Consider the following 21,280-nt stretch of genomic DNA (forward strand, 5'->3'; position numbering starts at 1 on the left):
AAGATTAAAAGCTAGCAGCTTCACCCTTACTGCGTCAACTAACATTAATCCAACCTCACAGTGGGCTAACGCTGGCTAGCATGGCTCTCTGGAACCACAGCACACCGGCTAAAACTTGATAAAAGCCCCGCCGCCCAGGGAGGACCGCGGCTGTTCCTGTTGCCGCGGATGTAGCCGCTAACCGGCGGCAGGACGCCTCTGCCGGCGTCTGAAAGCTCGCGGCTCGGCTTTGTCAGGGGGTGACTTGCACAAATGACTGGCGACACAGGCTAGCGTTAGCCGGCGAGCTACCCGTCAGACACACGCCGTATAACCGCAGTTTTCCGCCGGCAGAGCGCGGCTCGGTCCGCTACAGCTGCAGGGAGCCCCCCCGGAAAGCCCCACCTGCAGGTTCCAGCCGGCGGACTCCAGGAAGAAGCGGGCTCTCTCCTCCTCCACGCCGGTAACAGCGACGAACTCCCTCACTGACTCCTCTTGACTCGCCATTTTGATTTGCTCCTTCAACGAGCCGTCCGCTTCCACCTGAGGAAACAAGCAACAGTTGTTCGTTCCTGTCTGGTTTCAAAGTAAAAACACCGAGGAAGAAAATAATAAAACAATGAAACAAATTCACCCTAAAAATGACGTGTATATATGTATGATTTTAAAAAATGTTGCCTTCTATTAAAATATAGTCAAGAAGTAATTTATTTTCCACGGTTCATCCGTGTCATGTCCAAGGCTTTCTTCAGCCAACATTGAGAAGACCACAAGAGGGCAGTCTAAGCACACATTGAATTGACCGAATAATAATGCAGTAATTGTAGTATAATAACAATATTGATAATAATACAAAAACAACAACAATACTATCAATAATAATAATAATCATCATATTCTTCCTGTTTCTTGAACAGTCTTTCAATGTGATGGGCTTGTTGTTATTATTGGCTTTAAACATAAGAGTTTTTTGTAGATTAACAATGTCAGTTAATTTAAATAACTTTGAATAATAAGGCAGGGCTTAGTATGATCCACAATGTTGAACTTTGTTAATTTTTTTTTTTATTTCTCTGCTTTTTTTAATTTGCTTACTAGTTGTATTTTTGTTTTTGGAACAAACCTACCTTAAGTAGGGTAAAACTAAGAGACGGTACAGAATGTGGAGTGCTGGCTGATCTACCACATGTTTAGCTTTGCTTTTTGAATTCATTCTTTGAGTTTATTTTGAATATGTCTAATGTGCGGTTTCTGGCTGAGTTTATCATAAATAATAACACGAAGAAATTTACTTTCATACACTCCTTCAACATTCACCGCATTTGCCTGCAGACTGATTTCCATGTTTGATTTGTAATTACCAAACATTATTCCTGTTTTGTTCAGACTTAACAACAGTTTGATTCCATCAAACCACCTTTTCACTTTGCTTATTTCTTCAGCTATAATAATTAGTCAATTTCCTACACCGTTTCCAGCCCAGAAAATGTGTGGGTTCTCAGCAAATAATACAAGCTTCATCAGTTTATAGTTGCTATTTGGCTTATGTCATTTACATACATTCATCCATTATCTATACCCACTTATCTGCACATGCTCATAGTGGGGGCTGTCCCCAATCTCCTGCGGTCAGTGGTTGAGAGGCAGGGTCCACGGCCCTGGACAGGTCGCCAGTCCATCAAAGGGCAACAAGGAGATATAGGGGATAAACAAACATGCACACATACTCACTCCTAAGGTCAACACAGAAAGACCAATTAGCCTAACAGTCTTGTTTTTGGACAGTAAGCGGATGCTGCCGTACCCAGAGAAAACCCCTACATGCACAGAGAGAACATGCCAACTTCAAATTATTCTAACCTGTTATTAAAGAGTTTTTCTGGTGTCTTTGAAATGTGTGGTAGCAGAGAAGCACGTTAGGAAGAAAAGTCTCTAACATCACATGTTCAGATGTTACTAAATTAATGAATAAACATGCCTGTTGAAAACATAGAAAGCCTGACTGTAAAACGTGTTCCTATTTTACCATTTTAAGTTCAAAATATGTTTTAGAATATGTAACTAAACAGTCTGATGATATTTTTCACAACTTATTTGTGTGTTTAACTAACTGAATTTCCTGCTATTGTCATTCTTATTGTCCTTCAAATTCATCACATTTAATCATTATTGAAGAACTATAATTTGCTATGGTTTGATACTTCTGTGTGAGACCCAAACACAGCCTTTGGGTCCTTATCTGCCCCTCATCACATTATTCAGAGACTGTCTCTGGTTTTGCATGTTCACTGTGAAACAGATGCTGATCGAGAGTGAGGGGCCCCTCATCGAGTCCAAAAACTCTTCCAGCAAACAGGAGGCTCTGATTTTAGTGAGATAAGCAGATGGTGAGGGTGTTCCCACAGGAGTTACACCTTTACACCCCTGATAAGGCGACTGCAGGCAGGGTGGTCACATGTCATAGAGCAGTACGTGCCAGACAGATTGAGAGCATCTTAATTGTTTCAGGAGGGGGAAAGGCTTGTTGCGGGGGGTTTTGTGCATTCTGCTTGTTGGTTGTTTGATCTTCAACACTAATTAATCTGCAGCAAAGCGAGAAAAACGATGTTGGCACTTCACCTTTCGCAGCACCATGCTCTGTCTTTCTCCACACACAAACAAAAAGCAAGATAAAAGATGAAGAGAGACGCATGGTAGGGAGGTTTAAACAGCAGGGGGGTTATTTTCCCTTTGGCCGTTTTATTTCTTTAAGGTCTGACTGAGCAGGAAATGAAGAGAAAGAGACCCGAAAAGACAAAGCAAAAAGAAGGTGAGCAAAAGTAGCACAAAATGATATTACACCGTCTGGTCTTTAAGAGTCGGTATAGGTTTATGTAAGTGGAGAAAACATAGCAGTCACAGTTATGAGTCAGGCAAAATCCACACGACAGGCGGACATCAGGGAATCCTTCCTCAGGTAAGCCCTGCAGGCATGTGAGGCTGCGTGTTTGCCTTCCCATGAAACCTGAAGCCGGTGTTCTAGTCTAACGTTACTTCAAGTGTCGTGTTACAGAGACTGAGAGGTGGAGAGCTGGGGGGCATCTGAAGAGCGACACGTGGAAAGACAGGTGACAAGAAATGACAAAAATAACTTTTTTTTTCTTTAAACTACATTTAAGCTAGGTGATAAAGACAAAAACAAAAGCTGTGTTCTTCACAGTGCAGACACATTAGGACGTCCAGTGATGTTTCAACTGGCCTTAAAAATTAAAACCAAAACACCACCCCTTTCACAACATAGAAAATAACACTTAAAATGTATAAAAGCCATCTAATTCACATTGTAGAAGAGACATCTACATGAAGACATCCACTTATCTTTAAATGTGGTTGAAACACTAAAAACAGTGCTTTCTGTAAGGGCTGACTGGAGCAAATCAGAGAGGGAATCCAAGCATGCCTTTCACTTTAAATTTGGATGTCAGCGGATGAGCTAAACAAAACCTGCTTTCTGCATCTTTTCTGACTAATGTGAGAAGACAAATAGGCCAAACTAGGCCCTATTTTAACCCTGAAGTCCTGGATCATTGACGAATGGCTGGCCAGAGAGGAGTTAGATGAGTTAAAAAGATGAATCTGGAAGAGTTGCATGTTAGATCCTCCTCTTCCGTTTACTTCCCTGTCCCTCCTGCCCGCCTCAGCACCATGGGGAGCAGAGCTTTCTCCTGCTCTGCTATCTATCTCTGGGACTCTCTCCCTCCAGACATCCGCAACATAGACACCCTCTGCCAGTTCAACCCATCAGTTCAGCAATGCCTACTCCCTGTAATTGCCTGTTCCTTGTAACTTTTACTGTGTGTTGTTTTTGTTGTGTTTTATTGTCATTAGGCTGCTTTTTTTGTCCTTGAGATCTCTGAAAGGCGGATACTGAATACTGAATACTGAAACTGAATACTGTGGCCTGTAAATATTTCTTCTTTACAGTGCAGTTAAATGCTATTTTTTTTTTTTTACAAATAAAAATGGAAAGGCCTGGGGCCATGAATGGGACAAGTAAACATGGGGGAAAAGGCTCTTTGGTCAGATGGGATCAGTACTGAGCTTTTTGGCATAAATTGTAACACACTCTGTGTGGCAGAAAACTAACACAGCACATCACCCTAAACAGAGCATCCTGAAAGTTAGGTGGTGGCAGCATCATGCTGTGGGCAAGTTGTTGTTCAAGTAGGTGAAGGAAGCTTGAGACTGGTACAAGTGTTTCCATTCCAGCAGGACAACAACCCTAAACAGAAAAGCAAAGCCATCATAGAATTGATTAAATCAAAGCGTATTTGTGTTTTAGAATGTCCCAGTCATAGCTTAAGCCTAGACCAGTGAAGAATCAGTGGAAAGACTTGAAAATCAGCTTTCACAGATGTTTTCCATCCAACGTGACTGAATTTGAGCTCAGATAAAAATTTCACACTCTCTAGGTTTGCAAAGCTGGTAGAGATGTAAGATAAAGATATAGGATGTGGAGGAAAATCTGTAGTATAGGCATTCTATGTTGTTATACTGCACAATTGTGCACCATTTGGTGTAGGTCTATCACACATAGAAAAACTACAATGCACTGGGATTTAATCTTGTGATCTGACTTAATGAGAAAAATGTCAATGTGTATGAACCCTTTTGCAAGACAATGTCTACAAAATAAGTATTGCTAAACATTTCCTTAAATTGTGTTTTCAATATTTAAAACTACACATTTAAACCTATATAAACACCCACAGCTCTCAAATGACAAAATATTACACAAGTCGTTCTGCAAGACCTGCCTTACATGGACAGGTTGTGGCATCTGTCTACCTACATAACAACACTAAAGGAAAGCCAGAGTCGAGGAAAAAACTCAGAGCACCTGGTACAAAAATACACAAGAGAAAGAAGAAAACATAACATAACAAGAAGCAACTGAAAATCTGGAAGTATTTACACAGAGTGGGTCGATGCTAATAACATGATGATCCTGGGGGGGAAAAAGAAATGGGGTCCAATTCCACAGGAACCCGCCGCTTTCACATAATGCCAACCAGCACCACTGTGTAGCTTCACATTTGACATTAGAGATTAAAGAAAGAAGACAATAATATATTCACATTAGCATCCATTCTATAGGAGCGGATAACCTTGCATTTGAATGAAGGCCTAATGTCGTGATTTTCCCATTAGAAGGAGAGCAGCAGCTTCATGATGCACGCAGACAATGGTCTTTAAACCTGCAGCAGCCTGCAGGTGGTTCAAATTCAGTGAAGGCGCAGGATTGACCTGAAGAAGATCGGAGCAGGAGCAAAACGTTTTCAGTAAATGCTTTCTGACCGTTCAACAACCAGCACAGCATTGTGAAAGTCCAGGAAAATGAGACCTCGCAATGTGTGAAAACAGGTACTTAATGCCAGCAATCCGCTCTACCTCTACATCCCTCATCCCGATAAATCGCAAACACATGAAGGATGTGCAACTATCTCACAGTCAAGGGAAAGTTTTCAAGTCATGAAGAGAACTTCCGCATTGCTGGACACTATTGTCCATTAGTTAATGAATGGTGGGGCCAACTGTTTCAGTGAAACGCTGGTGTTTCCAGTCACAGCAACTATGAGGATTTGTTTGATCCGTTTTTCCTTTTTCTTAATGTCCAGTCTCAAAAAGCATCAAACACAGCAACACACAATGTATTTTGTTGCTTAAAAATCCTAAACTATAATGTAAGATATTGCCTATGTGATAAAAAAGACTAACCACCAACATAACATGAGAATTACCGTGAAGTGGAAGGAAAAGAAAGCAAACATAACTCCCCCCCCCCCCCCCCCCCCCCCCACACACACACACACACACACACACGCATACACATTGATACTCTGTTGCTGCTCTTTGCAAAATATCCCAATCTCAAGATGAAACTGAGATAAAAGCATCAGCTTTAAATGCTGCCAATCAGTCAGATCTAGGTCTGGACTTTGACTGGGCCATTCAAAACATGCATGTGCTTTGAGCTGATCCCTGTAATTGTTGCTCTGGCTTTATGTTCAGAGTCACTGTCAGGCTAGAAGATGAACCTCTGTTACAATTTCAAGTGTTTTTCAGCCTCTGACAAGTTTTCTCCAAGAATTGCCCTGTGTCTAGCGCAGTATCTCTTGCCTTCACCTCTGATCAGTCTCTGCTGCATGATGCTGCTGCTCCCACTTTCCCCCGTGGGGTCAGCATGTTAAAAAAGTGATCAGAGGCCAGTAATAGAGCATCTGGTCTTGAATTACAGACAGCTTGACTGTTTTTACTAGCTAGATAAAGTATGATGGCAGGTACTTGGGTCCATTGCATTTTATTGAGCTGTGTCAGAGCACAAGGGTCTCAATGAGAATGCAAGCCACAATTTTCAGATTTCTATTCGCTAAGCCAAAACCAAAATCATGCATCATCTGCGACATCAAATCCCACTAAAATACATAATTTGTGGTTGTAATTTGACAAAATGTGGAATAGGTTAAGCAGTGTGAACATTTTTGTAAGTAAGTGTATCTGGATTCACTATAGGGTATCCGTAGCAACATTCCAAGAGATAAATAATCAATCGTGGGATTGCATTTCGTTCTTTAAAAGTTGGTAGCTACGTTCAGTAATTTTGCTAGATTGCTTCTAGTCAGCAAGCTTTTATAATCCCCTTCTCATATTTTGTAATGAGAACCCAGGTGATCTTGAGCCCCTTTACCATAATACTTATTCTGCTTGCATTAAGGGCATCACTGACAGTGGTTTACTTGAATGAATTCCCAAGTGTGCTGACATTATGACATTAGTATTTCCCTTTGGGAGAAAGTTTTAGTCCATTTGACAGATGCCGTCATTCAAATCCAGGTAAATTTGCTCCAACAAAGGCTACACCCGAGGGTCCTTGTCAGTGTGGGTTTTCTTCCTTTCCATCATCCACCTGACCACAAGCACTAAACTGTCAGTCAGAATGTTCTAGGATCTACCTGATTTGATACTGCAGCAACATGATATAGGTGACCTATTGTGGTTTCTTGTTCCACTGGATGTAGATGAAAGAATTAACTACCTCCAGCTCTGCACAACAGCTAAGAACTAATCTTGAACGTTGAACTGAAAAGAGTACAGGAAGGAAATAATTAGATCATTTACCTAAGTAAAACAAGAAAAAAGAAACAACTTTAAAGTTTTAAAATAGTCCAGATTAAACAAATGGTCTGAAAGCAACAGGTCAGTTTGCTTGAAGTGGGGTTGTGGGGGTTAGTTATGAGTAGTCACCATCTAAAGCTGCTGCCAGAGCATTTTGTATCTTACCATGTATGTTTAAAAAAAACAACTAATTCTACGAACAATTAATGGCATGACAAGCCTTCAAACAGCAACAAAATATATTACAGTTAAATGACGAATGGCGGCCTTACTCAGCTGTCCGTCCGTCCCTCCGTCCATTGCCTTCCGCTTATCCGGGGTCGGGTCGCGGGGGTAGCAGCTTCAGTAGGGAGGCCCAGACGTCCCTCTCCCCGGCCACTTGGGCCAGCTCCTCAGGAGGAATCCCAAGGCGTTCCCAGGCCAGCCGGGAGACATAGTCCCTCCAGCGTGTCCTGGGTCTTTCCCTGGGCCTCCTCCCGGTGGGACATGCCCGGAACACCTCACCAGGGAGGCGTCCAGGAGGCATCCTAACCAGATGCCCGAGCCACCTCAACTGGCTCCTCTCGACGTGGAGGAGCAGCGGCTCTACTCTGAGTCCTCCCCGGATGACTGAGCTCCTCACCCTATCTCTAAGGGAGAGCCCAGACACACTACGGAGAAAACTCATTTCGGCCGCTTGTATCCGGGATCTCGTTCTTTCGGTCACGACCCAAAGCTCGTGACCATAGATGAGGGTAGGAACGTAGATCGACTGGTAAATCGAGAGCTTCGCCTTTTGGCTCAGCTCTCTCTTCACCACAACGGATCGGTACAGCGCCTGCTTCACAGCAGACGTCGCACCAAGCCGCCTGTCGATCTCCCGCTCCATCTTCCCCTCATTCGTGAACAAAACCCCAAGATACTTGAACTCCTCCACTAGGGGCAGCACATCCTCCCCAACCCGGAGAAGGCACTCCACCCTTTTCCGGTTCAAGACCATGGTCTCAGATTTGGAGGCACTGATTTTCATCCCGGCCGCTTCGCACTCAGCTGTGAACCGCTCCAGTGAGAGCTGTAGATCACGCCCTGATGAAGCCAATAGGACCACGTCATCCACAAAAAACAGAGACGCAATCCTAAGGGCACCAAAACTGATCCCGTCAACACCTTGGCTGCGCCTAGAAATTCTGTCCATAAAAGTTATGAACAGAATCGGTGACAAAGGGTCCTTTAATAAGGGCTGTCAGGTCTCTATATGACCGGTGTCAGAGTCTGGTCCGCATTGCCGGCAGTAAGTTGGACTCGTTTCAGGTGAGAGTTGGACTCTGCCAAGGTTGCCCTTTATCACCTTACTCAACTGTGAAAGGACAAAACCATTGCTTATGCCAAATTCCACCTTTCAGCCATTTATATACAAGACACATTTTCATAAATAAAAATATACATTTTATATTTTTATATATAAACCTTACACCCTAACAGCATTGTGAAAAAAGCACCATGCATGCGTGGGTTCTCTCCGGGTACTCCAGCTTCCTCCCACAGTCCAAAAACATGACTGTTAGGTTGTTTGTCCTGTTTGTCTCTGTGTTGCCCTGTGTTAGACTGGCGACCTGTCCAGGTTGTACCGTGCCTCTCGCCCATTGACAGATGGAGATAGGCACCAGCACTCCTCACGACCCCAACAGGGATAAACGTGTTGGAAAATGGATGGATGGATAATACCTTTACATATAAAGTTTTACCCAAGAGCTTTATTTTTCAGCAAACAACTCTTTTTTCCTTCCAGGCAACAACCACACCTGTGCTGGGTCCGGAACAAATGCTTGCATGCTAATTATTAAAATGTATTTTCAATAAATAATTCAAACTTCTTACCTGCAAATTGCTATACTTAAAGTGCGTAAAGTGCAAAAATAAAGCAATAGTTGAAATGCATTTATTAAAGTGTAAACGTCCTAATAAAGTGTTGTACAACTTAACGAAACAAAAATGGGGCCAGCAATGGTCTAAACATCAGGAAATGAAGGACACTTTGTGGAACCTCCTCTCATTGCTTTGAAGTAGGCATGTCACATTTGATGCACATAATTGTGTATGCTGGAATCAATGAGACGTAATTCATGGTTCTGCTGCGTCCCGATCAGCTAAGTTATTTTCCGTGATGTCACTTTCTTGTTTTATGTATATTTTAACATTGAGACAGACATCTCAAGCTCAAGGCCTGTGAGCTACACCAGGCATACAATATTGCTTCAGAGCCATTATGGTGTACTGATGGGGTCTATAGTGCTCAGTGCGGTCAAACTACATACTAGTCACACGATGCGCCGCAATAACTCATGCCTTGGGTGCTCACAAGTGCTTCTTTTCGATTAGTCAGATGCAGTACGAAAAGTTGTGGTTAAAACTTGAGTTGCCAAGTCCCTGTGTTACCAAGTGCATTTTGCTACTAAACATAACAGTGAGCCCAAGCAATGAGTCAACAAGGGGAAAAATATTCTATTTTACCCCGTACAGAGGTTGTCTTTATCTGATCTTTGTAACCTCAAACCAAGGCATGCTCCTATTTAATGTTGGACCCCATCAAGGCAAGAGCTTGTCACCATCCTGACCTAAAACGTGCAGTGGGGACTATACATCCATTCTGGCCTGGGAATGCTTTATGGAGAGGCATGTCAGTGTTTCCATCCTTGATCTGTTACACTACAACCCAGTCTCAAATAAGCTGAAGAGGAGGGGACAATTTAAGAAAACGTGAGTTTTTCAAGTGTAGAATTTAATTTAGCCTCTCATTTTGGTCCTGTTTTAACTATTATTTCTGACCATAAATTAATAGTGAAAACAAAAGCTGGTTCTTAACAATCTCTCAACTGAGGGGAAAAGTTTACAGTAAAAGGATCTTCAGGAAGACGCCGATGCCACTCATGAGCTTTGTGTGCAAGATCTGTAATTGAATATGGATCCACTTAAAAGCTGAGGCCAGATATTACCCAGCCTAGCCGGTGCCTAATTACGCTCTGCCTCTTTCACAGAACTAACAGCTTCTGTAGGTAAAGGATATCTTTCTTCTCAATCACCAAGTTTTCTCTTGGGTTTTTGGGCAGGGCAGATGTACAGACCATGTTATCTGTAGTTTTCTCTACATTTAATTCAGCCTCTGATGTTTTACAGCGTGAGAGAAAAAGGCTGCTATCAACAGGAAGGAGGTACCAGGAAGGAGCTTATTATCTTGCCAGCCATTATACTGTTAGTTTTGCATCCAGATTAACAGATGCTTCTCAGCACGTGCACATTTTTTTTCTAAAATCCATCCCTTTTTTTGTCTTTTCAAAAAGAAAGAGACCGTTCTGTTTTTCTCTCTCCATGGCAGTAGACAATCATTTGATACAGTTGGCCAGACCAGGTCTGTAGAGACAGGATTCAAGCTAGTGACCCACATACACAAGAATGTATGAATCTGGCATTTATTGAATTACAGTGGTTCAGCAAAATGTTGGAAATCATAAAATATAGAGAGAATTACTTTACCAACAGTTAGAATGTTTTGTAAAGCAATGTGGAAGGTTTGTCCTGTTATCCCAGAATGGAGTCATACACTTGGCCACAGCCCTCTCCTTCCTTTCCACTACCAGAGCAAGATTTACAACTGGTTCCAGTCTTCTGTATTATCCTTTCTTTCTGCGCCTTTCTACAATATGTCTTGCATTTTCTCCTTCCACATCCCAGGGGTCATTAAAGGTCAAGCACTCGCCACACCTTCATTGTAACTCAGAGACACAACAGCGAACTGCTTTAACTGAAACTCTGCAATGAGGTAAGACCAACAGATCGGCTGCAAATACAGATGTAAGGAGTCTAAATTATAACATGGTAATATGCAAAACTCTTCATGGTTTGCTTTGAAGCAGTCTTCAACAATAGTTGTAGAGGGTTTCTGAAGGTTTTTAAGAGATATTCCAGAGACTTTGGTTGTTTGTTTTCAGTGGTGGCCACAGCTAAGGAAAAAGCTAGCTTCACTAACTCACATTCCACAAAAAACATCACTACCACTGATAAATAAGCACTCCATCTTAAAAAAAAAAGTGTGAGCTGGAATCCTCTGTTGCCAGTTCTTGCGAGAGAAACAAGCAATCAATTCTATGAAAACAAAGCCCAACAGGCAACCCACCACATTGTAATACAGAGGCTGCTTGTAAACAGCATAAATGAACAAGCTCATAGCCGCATAGCTCTCACAGAGATCACATTTTTAATCTCCTTTTTCTGAATACATAATGTGTTGACCACTGTCAGGATGGAAGGCCCGTTTCACCCAGTGTTTCTGAACAGGATTACTATACTAGCTATAGCTTTAATGCACTTAATCAAAGGGTGGCACCAGATACAAAGAAATTTGTGAGTCTGATCAAAAGCAGAAGAAGGCAACATTTATACACCATTTCCAGTACAAGACAGAGCCCTGTCATCTACAGAAATACTCTATAGTCATGGGGTGTTGGAGAGATGGACTAGAAGCTGTGTACAGGGAGCTGGTGAACCACTTTGTGGTGTGGTGTGGGGGGAACAATTATCTCATCCTGAATGTGAATAAAACATATGAGGTGACTGTCGATTTCAGGGGAAACAGGAATATGTTCAACACTATTACCATCTCTCACGTCCCTTCTGTCAGGTGTTTTCCCCCAGTCCCTAAAAACAGCAATTATCAAACCACTGCTGAAAAAAAGCAATTTAGACAAACTACTACTCCAGAACTACAGGCCCATCTCAAACCTCCCCTTTATCAGTAAGATTATTGAAAAAGCTGTATTTCAACAATTAAACACCTTCTTAACTACGACCAGCCGCTTTGACGTTTTCCAGTCAGGTTTCCGTGCTCACCACAGTACAGAGACCGCCCTTATCAAGGTGTTTAATGACATCCATATAAATACAGACTGTGGAAGAACCACCGTCCTGGTACTATTGGACCTCAGTGCAGCATTTGATACTGTTGATCACTCCATTCTATTAGAGCGCCTGGAGAACTGGGTCGGCCTCTCTGGTACAGCTCTCCACTGGTTTAAATCCTACTTAAAGGACAGGGACTTTTTTGTATCAGTAGGTAACTTTACATCCCAGACGACAAAAATCACATGTGGGGTTCCCCAAGGGTCCATCCTGGGTCCCCTCCTATTCAATATCTACATGCTCCCTCTAGCTCAGATAATAAAAAACAAGAACATCAGCTACCATAACTATGCAGACGACACACAGCTCTACATCACCATGTCACCTGGTGACTATGAACCAGTTCAAGCACTGAGTAAATGCTTAGAAGAAATCAATGTCTGGATGTGTCAAAACTTTCTCCAATTGAATAAAAACAAAACAGAAGTAATAATCTTTGGACCAATAGAGGAGAGATCAAAAGTTAGCACACAGCTTCAGTCACTTCAGCTAAAAACCACTGATCAGGCCTGAATCCTGGGTGTAGTGATGGACTCAGACCTGAACCTCCAAAAGCATCTAAAGACAATTACAAGGTCAGCTTTCTATCACCTGAAGAACATTTCTAGGATTAAAGGACTAATGTCTCAGCAGGATCTGGAAAAACTAATCCATGCATTCATCTTTAGTCGAATTGATTACTGGAAAGGTGTTTTCACAGGTCTGCCTAAAAAGTGGATCAGACAGCTGCAGCTGATCCAGAACGCTGCTGCCCGCGTCCTCACTAAGACTAAGAAAGTAGAGCACATAACCCCAGTTCTAAAGTCCTTACACTGGCTCCCTGTATCTCAGAGAATAGACTTTAAAATACTTCTGTTAGTCTATAAATCCCTGAATGGCTTAGCTCCTACATACATCACAGACTTGTTATCAGTGTATCAACCATCCAGACCACTCAGGTCTTCTGGCACTAGCCTACTCTGCATACCTAGAACCAGAACCAAACACGGAGAAGCAGCATTTAGTTTCTATGCTCCACTTATCTGGAACAAACTTCCAGAAAACTGTAAAAGTGCGGAAAGCCTCAGTTATTTTAAATCAAGATTAAAAACACATTTGTTTAGGATTGCCTTTGACTGTTTTAGTTAAACTGTTCCACTGAAACATCATTAGTTAAACTTTTTTCTTTCTTTTTTTTAGTCCAACTGTTTTTAATGTTCTATTTTGTTTCTACATTTTATCCCTACTTGCTTTTATTCTGTTTTATTTTCCTATATTTTAATCATGTAAAGCACTTTGCATTGTCTCTGTACTGAATTGTGCTATAAAAATAAATGTGCCTTGCCTTGCCTTGCCTTGCCTTGCCTTGCCTTGCCTTGCCTTGCCTTGCCTTGAGAGAAGAAGTAGAGGTGGTGGAGGAGTATAAATACCTTGAAGTTCACCTGGACAGCCCACTGGACTGGAAAAGATGTCTACAACAAATAACAGAGCTGACTGTACTTCTTGAGGAAGCTTAGGTCCTTCAGCAAAATGCATCATATCTTCTATAGGTCTGTTCTGGAGCATGTGATCTCTGCTATCATATGTTGGGAAGCAGCAACAGAGCCAGTTTTTTTTAAAGAAACTCAACAAGCTTATAAAGAAGGTCGGCTCTGTTCTGGGGACTCCTCAAGAACCTCTGGAGATGAATGTGAATGTGAAAACATTATGGACAGCCCTAGCATCCTCTTCAGACTGACTGTTGTCCAACAACAGAGTGTTGCTTTCTGCTCACTGACATCATAATTTACAACAACCCTTAAAGAAATCTGCATCATATTAGTGACATTAACACTTAAAAAGTTAAGATGAAGGAACAATGCAAGGTTTTCTACATTTTCAGTGATCCCCAGGTCACATGAAACAAACCTAACCTTCATGAGCTACATGCCTAACACTGTTTTGCAGAAAGCCATGACTTGACATCACCAACACTGTAAACATGGTGGTGGCAGTATCATGTTGGGGAGTTGCCTTTTTAAGTAGGGACAGAGAAGCTGTTCAGAGAGTATGGGAGGAAGGATGGAGCTAAATATAGGACAATACTTGAAGAAAACCTGTTAGACCCCAGACAGAGACTGGGGTGGAGGTCCACTTTCCACCAGAACAACAACCTAAACACACAGCCAGAAAGACAATGGAATGGTTTAGATCAATGCATGTGTTAGAATGGCTTAGCCAAAGTCTAGACTTAAATCTAAATGTGTATCTGTTGCAAGATGTCCTCCATCCAGTCTAGCCTACTTTGAGCAATTCTGTCTAGAAGAATGGGGAAAATGTCACTCTCCACATGTGCAAATCTGGCAGAAACAGGCATAGAGACATCGGTACTGACTCAGGGAGGTCTGCTAAAGATGTGTAGGACCCAATTTTTAGATATCATTTTAATAAAACAATTACATAAACTTCACAAATATGCTCTACTTCTTATGTGTTATTCTGTCACATAAAACCAACATAACGTATAAATTCTTCTGCAAGCTGCAACATAAACTAAAGATGTCCAGCATTGGGGCAAAATTACATCAGAATACAAACATCTGAACATGTAAACAGATATCAACTTCATCCTAACTTCAATATCTTCAAATATTTACTGCCTAACCTTTCCAGTAAGCAGTTCAGACTGATGTGCTACGGCCATACTCATGTTGCAGAGCTGTGGACAGGAGGCAAGCGTGTGAGAAACAAAAGGTTCTCATCTTGCTTAAATGTGTTTGGAATACCATAGGAAGATGTTGAAAGTAATGTTACAAATTATTCTTATTTCCCTGGAGGAATTTTAGGAAGCGTAAAGTCTAACTACAGCCTTTAGTAATCAGTTTAAATTGCATGTATGTGCTGTTGGACGAGTTACTAGTAATACATTTGTGTACATCTGCTACACATTGGAACTTAAAACTAGAGTCAATAAGCTTGAGCAGTCATCATTGTACAAAAGCCCCCTGGCATGGTATGCTGCTGTTAATGGTCACTAAATCTAAATCAGATGTTGTAAAATAGATAATGAAAATGACCATATATGAGTATTGAACCCCCAGGCCTCTTTGTTTGTGTTTTATCAGCCACTGGATCATCCACGCACACTCTGAGGTCCGTTCAGACCCTTTAAATGTCCAACATTTGCTCTACATACACACAACCTACTCTGTTTGGAGTAATACCACATGACATTCCACTAAAAGCCTCCCAGACACCCCCCCCCCTCCCTCCCTCCAGAGAGACCGCGGTTACCGTAGCAACCACACGCTCGTCTAGATGCAGGCGCTCATCTGGCTGCGCGTGTACGTCCATGCCATGCCTGCAAGGACCCTGCCCTAGATCTAAGTTGACATTTGGCAGCCTTTGGTGTCTGCTGTGTCTGTGTTAGTGAACAATGGGGGGAGGGGAGGGGACTCTGGTCTGGTTGGATTGTTTTATGACTTTTGTCCAGTGAGAACAGTGAGAACCTCTGGGCACATCTTAGATGTTCATGAATGGCATGTTTGATATTGGGAAACAGTTTGCTTCTTTTGTTTCTGTAGGCCTTGTAATATCCAGAGCTGTGCGTGTTGACTAACTGCTGGAGTGAAAAGTCAGGATAAAATACTAATTTCCTTATTAGGTCTTTCAATAAAGAAAATAGAAGCTGTGACGTGGTCTATTTTCTTCACAATCCAACATTCCCTTTTCATTTCCTTTTGCGCATGGGCTTATGTAAGATGCAGACAGGGCTGAGCCTCAGAAAACTAGAGCAAGATAGGAAAATGGAGACAGAGAGAGGCCGAGAGTGATTAACAGGATTATGCAGATGCATGGCTGGTGCTAAAGCCTTACAATCGCTCTCCTCTCACATGAACTGGTCTGCTAAATAACACAATCAATTTATACCTACTAAAGCTACAGGATAATTATTGGCAGCAAATCACCAGCTAGCTTTTGCTCCAGCAATGGCATTTGTCTATTTGTGTCACAGCAGAAAATTTTTTTAGAAATCCATGATTTTGCCATTTTATAAAAAAAAATGGGGATGAGAAAGTTGTACTTTTTGTCCTTTCTTCTTGCAGAATAGCTCAAGCTCAGTGGGATTTGCAGAAGAACATATGTAAATAGGAGGTAATAGGATTATTTATTGGATTTAGCTCTGGACTTTGACTGGGCCATTCAAACACATGTACATGCTTTGATCTAAACCATTTCATTGTTGCTCTGGTGGCATGTTTAAGGTCATTATCCAACTAGACAGTAAACCTTCACCCCAATATCAAGTCTTTTACAGCATCTAACAGGTTTTCTTCCTGGATTATCTGGTGTTTAGTTTCATCCATCTTCCTCGCGAGCTCTGATCAGATTCCATGTCCCTGCTGAAGGAAAGTATCTCCAAAGAATGATGCTTCCACCTCTGTGTTTGTCCTTGGGTTATAAGACAAGGCAAGGCAAATTTATTTATATAGCACAATTCAGTACAGAGACAATACAAAGTGCTTCACATAAATAAAATATAGGAAAATAAAACAGAATAAAAGCAAGTAGGAATAAAATGTAGAAACAAAAAAGAAGTTTAAAAACAGTAGAACAGTTTAACTAGAACAGTCAAAGGCAATTTTAAACAAATGTGTTTTTAATCTTGATTTAAAAGAACTCAGGCTTTCCGCACTTTTACAGTTTTCTGGAAGTTTGTTCCAGATAAGTGGAGCGTAGGAACTAAATGCTGCTTCTCCGTGTTTGGTTCTGGTTCTAGGTATGCAGAGAAGGCTGGAGCCAGAAGACCTGAGTGGTCTGGATGATTGACACGCTGATAACAAGTCTGTGATGTATTTAGGTGCTAAGCCATTCAGGGATTTATAGACTAACAGAAGTATTTTAAAGTCTATTCTCTGAGATACAGGGAGCCAGTGTAAGGACTTTAGAACTGGGGATATGTGTTCTACTTTCTTAGTCTTAGTGAGGATGCGTGCAGCAGCATTCTGGATCAGCTGCAGCTGTCTGATCCACTTTTTAGGCAGACCTGTGAAAACACCGTTGCAGTAATCAATTCGACTAAAAATAAACGCATGGATTAATTTTTCCAAATCATTCTGAGACATTAGTCCTTTAATCCTAGAAATGTTCCTCAGGTGATAGAAAGCCGACCTTGTAATTGTCTTTAGATGCTTTTGGAGGTTCAGGTCTGAGTCCATCACTACACCCAGATTTCGGGCCTGATTAGTGGTTTTTAGCTGAAGTGACTGAAGCTGTGTGCTAACTTCTGATCTCTCCTATATTGGTCCAAAGATTATTACTTCTGTTTTGTTTTTATTCAACTGAAGAAAGTTTTGGCACATCCACGTATTGATTTCTTCTAGGCATTTACTCAGTGCCTGAACTGGTTTATAGTCACCTGGTGACATGGTGATGTAGAGCTGTGTGTCGTCTGCATAGTTATGATAGCAGATGTTGTTATTTTTTATTATCTGAGCTAAAGGGAGCATGTAGATATTGAAGAGGAGGGGACCCAGGATGGACCCTTGGGGAACCCCACAAATTGCTAAAAAGTGAAAAAGTCCAAGTAGTACTGTTTTGATCCAGTTGATCTTAGAGTTATCAAAATAAATAAAATTTCAATTTAAACGCTAGATCCAATCCAAAGTAAATTATTTAAGAAAATGCTTCATTTGGGTGTCCTTTGGTGGCACAGTGGTTAGTGCGCACAACCCACTTACGGAGGCCTTCGTCCTCCGTAAGTGGGCCTATTTCAGTATGAATCACATATCATTTACACATTAATATACCAAACCACGTTTATATTTGTTAAAGAGCATAAAACAACTTACTTCAGCATGAAAACATATTTTTTATTTGTGATAGCGTCCTGTATCATAACATCTCTGCTGCTTGTAACAAATCAACTGGGTGAAATTTGGTATAGATTTGGGGAATTATGATTTATTTTAGTTGGACAAACAGCTCTCTACAAACAAATGCACTGGGGTCGCGTGAGAGACCCATCCAAGATGGAGCCTGTACTAAGACGTCAGTTCCACTAGGTAGCACCAGCCCTTGGGGCGTCTACATATATAATGTCTATGGTAACTTAAGAGCAATCCATCAAGCTAGCGGCCATGTGCTAGGATACGCTCCCAGCATTACTTCCAGTCATCGTCCGCTTACAGTGCCCTCTACATTCTTAAGATTCCAAATCAAATATTAATTATTTCTGGAGAAATAATTACATTGATAAAAATCAAGTGTCCCCCTAAAGATTATTGATTTTTATTTAGCAAATCATTGTTTAAAATGTTATTTCCACAAATAATGTTTTATCTAACTCAAAGTTCCCTTGTGAATGAGTTGAACATCCATTCACAAGGGTGTTCAAAATGTTGTTCTAAATTAGTTCAGCAAATCTAACCTCATTCCAAGTTCTTTAAGATGAATTTTGGTTCTTTAATTTTGACCGTCGTTGAACGCTAAATTCACAGAATAATGTTTATGGTGATGATTTTAAACTATTTTTATCTGTCCTTTTGTTTGTTTTGTGTGTACGTACTTCCATAGTTTCTTTTATCTCAATTTTACTTAGTAGTTTTTGACTAGCCTAGTAGAGAGGATTTGTTGATTCAAATATAGTGTTAATACAGGTAAACAACATTATACAAAGGTGTTCCCTGGATGTGCGTTTATTTCTGTTAAGACATTCTTATACTTGAAGAGAAGTTATCACTGATTTATTCTATATGTGTGCAGAGTTTGCTGTTAGAAGAATGCCACTGCTCGAATCACTCTTTCAAATATTGTCCTAATATCAGCCGATTAGGCAGATATTCGCCAGACGATACTTAACATAGTGATATACTGTTATTTGATAAACATTAAATAACTTAAAAACATGTGTAAGGTCTATCCCAAAAATACAAATATAACGTTAAATTTTGCTATTGTAATTCAAGCGTGTGAATACTTTTGCTGGGCACCCTGTACTTTACGTAAACAAGAGAGACAGGTCATTTGCTTCTAGAAAAATCACATTTCTCCCCACTGTATACCCCTCAAATCATTTATTCTCAGGACCTTACTTGGAATGGTGATATTTGAATAGTGTGAGGTGTCAGATCCAAAATAACTGTGAGCCTAAATGTTATTGAGCCCTTTTTGTCGTGGTTTTGTTTGAATCATTTCAGGCAGGAGAAGCAGGACGTGGAAAGCAGGCCAAAGTTGTGCTGCCGACACTCCGAGCTAGCCGGCGCAGAAAAAGCGATACCCGGTCTGTTAGCCGAGATAACGAGGAGTCAGAGGCACGGCCCCAATCGCACATGAAAGAGGTTTTAGAGGCTGTGTCGAGGTTCTCTCTCCCTGGAGTCTCTCCACCCCTCCGCCACAGACGCACAAGGCATCACACACTTCTCTGTCTTTACTGCACATGCACATATAGCTCCCGGCTCCCTCCTCTTTTCTGATTCTCTCAGAGACAAAACAAGTCCTTGAATATCGTGACACTTTCTGCTGTTGTGTTATCTTTATATGTCTGGATGTTTTTTACACAGCTCTCTCAAACTGCCTATCATCCCACTGCTGTCATCCTCCCCCATACGTCCATCCATGCACTTCCTTTCTGCCTTTTATCTATTTGGATTTTACTACACAGTTACGTGACAGCTCCTATTTTGTCTCACTGTCATCAATGCGAAAACTAGAGAGCGTCAGTAAATATATTCTTTCATAAACGCCTCCAACATCTATGTCTCCTTCTACCTGTCAAACTCTGCTGCTTGTGTTTGATCAGCAAACAGACAGCTTCGTGCCCCACCTTCTGTTTTTCTCTCATTTCTGCATGTCTTTATGGGATTTCCTTCAGGACTGTCAGAAACCAGAGTGAGCAGAAGGGAAGTGGTGCAGATAGGCTTCCTGTCCCATATAACCAATGTAGCCATGGCCGTCCTTGGATGAATGCCACTCTGTGAAAGCCCCTCTTCCTACATCCTGTCTGGATTTTAGGAATCACGAAATATGTTCTAGAGCAGGGGTTCCCAAAGTGGGGGTCGGCACGAGACACCTCTTGGGGGTCACAAGATCATTTAATGCCTGTAATGCTAAAAGATTTAGCACTTTTTTGTTCTTACAAAACTATCACTTGATTCTTGTAATTTTACAACTTTATTCTCAGAATTTCCCTCTTAAAAAAATCCCACTCACCAAAATGGGGTCGCTGGTCTCTGGCATTGTTTTTTGGGGGGGTCGCAGGCTTAAAAGTTTAGGAACACCTGTTCTACAAATGCAATTCAATAAAAATTCAATATCACATTAAAGTTTTATATTCGTTGTCACTCATTTCAGATAGGGAAACTTCTGCATTACATAGATTCATTACACATAGAGTGAAATATTTATAATGTTTATTTCTTGCAATATTGATCATTATGGCTTAAAGATAATGAAAACCCAATATCCAGGCATTCAGAAACTTAAAATGCAGTGACAAAGGTAAATATTGGAGACTCATGGGATCACATCCTAATCAGGTAATCAATTGAAACCACCTGCATAGGTTTCCTGAGCCTTTATACGGTCCCTCACTCTGGGTCAGTAGGTGCCACTATTATGAGGAAGACTGCTGACTGGACCATCGACACCATTCACAAGGAGGGGAAGCCACAAAGGGTCATTGCTGAAGAAGCTGATTGTTCACAGAGTTCTGTATCCGAGCATATTCAAAGTTAGTTGAGTGAAAGGAAAGCATGTGGTATGCCAAGGTGCACCAGCAACAAGTAAAATCCATTAAAAAAAAGGGGCAGTTCTACAAGAAGTGAACTAAGGCTGGAAATCAAGGTCCCAGAGTCCGGAGTAAGTGTTGAGGGGCACAGAATCTACATTGCTTGAAGTCCAGAGTGAAGTTTCTACAGTCAGTGTGCAGATAAGAGCAGCACGTTTTAAGATTTCAAGCGTCTGAGCATCTGACGCTAGTGTTGGAAAATCTGAACGTTTGAAGCTTGAGGCAGAGTGTCAGCCAGTCAGAAAGACCCCTATATGTGACATAGAGGCAGATTGTCCAATGGGATGGAAGGACCATGATAAAACTGGGAAGTCGCTAATGGAAGACAAACGCATTGTTGCTGTTTGTGCCCCTCCCGTTATTTATGATCAGACGAGCTATCACTACAGAGACAGTAAAGGACCTTACCTGGAGGAGGACTAGCAAAGGAGTTGGGATCTCTGTAAGCTATCAAAACTTTTAACACGG

The 21,280-nt window shown here is 41.4% G+C and overlaps 1 protein-coding gene across 2 annotated transcripts in view; it reads right to left on the minus strand.

Annotated features, from left to right (window-relative positions):
- The window catches only part of nsfl1c (NSFL1 (p97) cofactor (p47)), a 40,230-nt gene that overhangs the window by 11,914 nt on the left and 7,036 nt on the right, over positions 1–21,280 (minus strand). For both annotated transcript variants that reach the window (XM_036148722.1, XM_012879397.3), the window contains exon 2: positions 385–522. In XM_036148722.1, the coding sequence (XP_036004615.1) occupies positions 385–522 (138 nt within the window). The remainder of the gene's footprint in view (positions 1–384; positions 523–21,280) is intronic.

Source organism: Fundulus heteroclitus, chromosome 1 (assembly GCF_011125445.2).
Source record: "Fundulus heteroclitus isolate FHET01 chromosome 1, MU-UCD_Fhet_4.1, whole genome shotgun sequence".
NCBI classification, from domain to species: Eukaryota; Metazoa; Chordata; class Actinopteri; order Cyprinodontiformes; family Fundulidae; genus Fundulus; species Fundulus heteroclitus.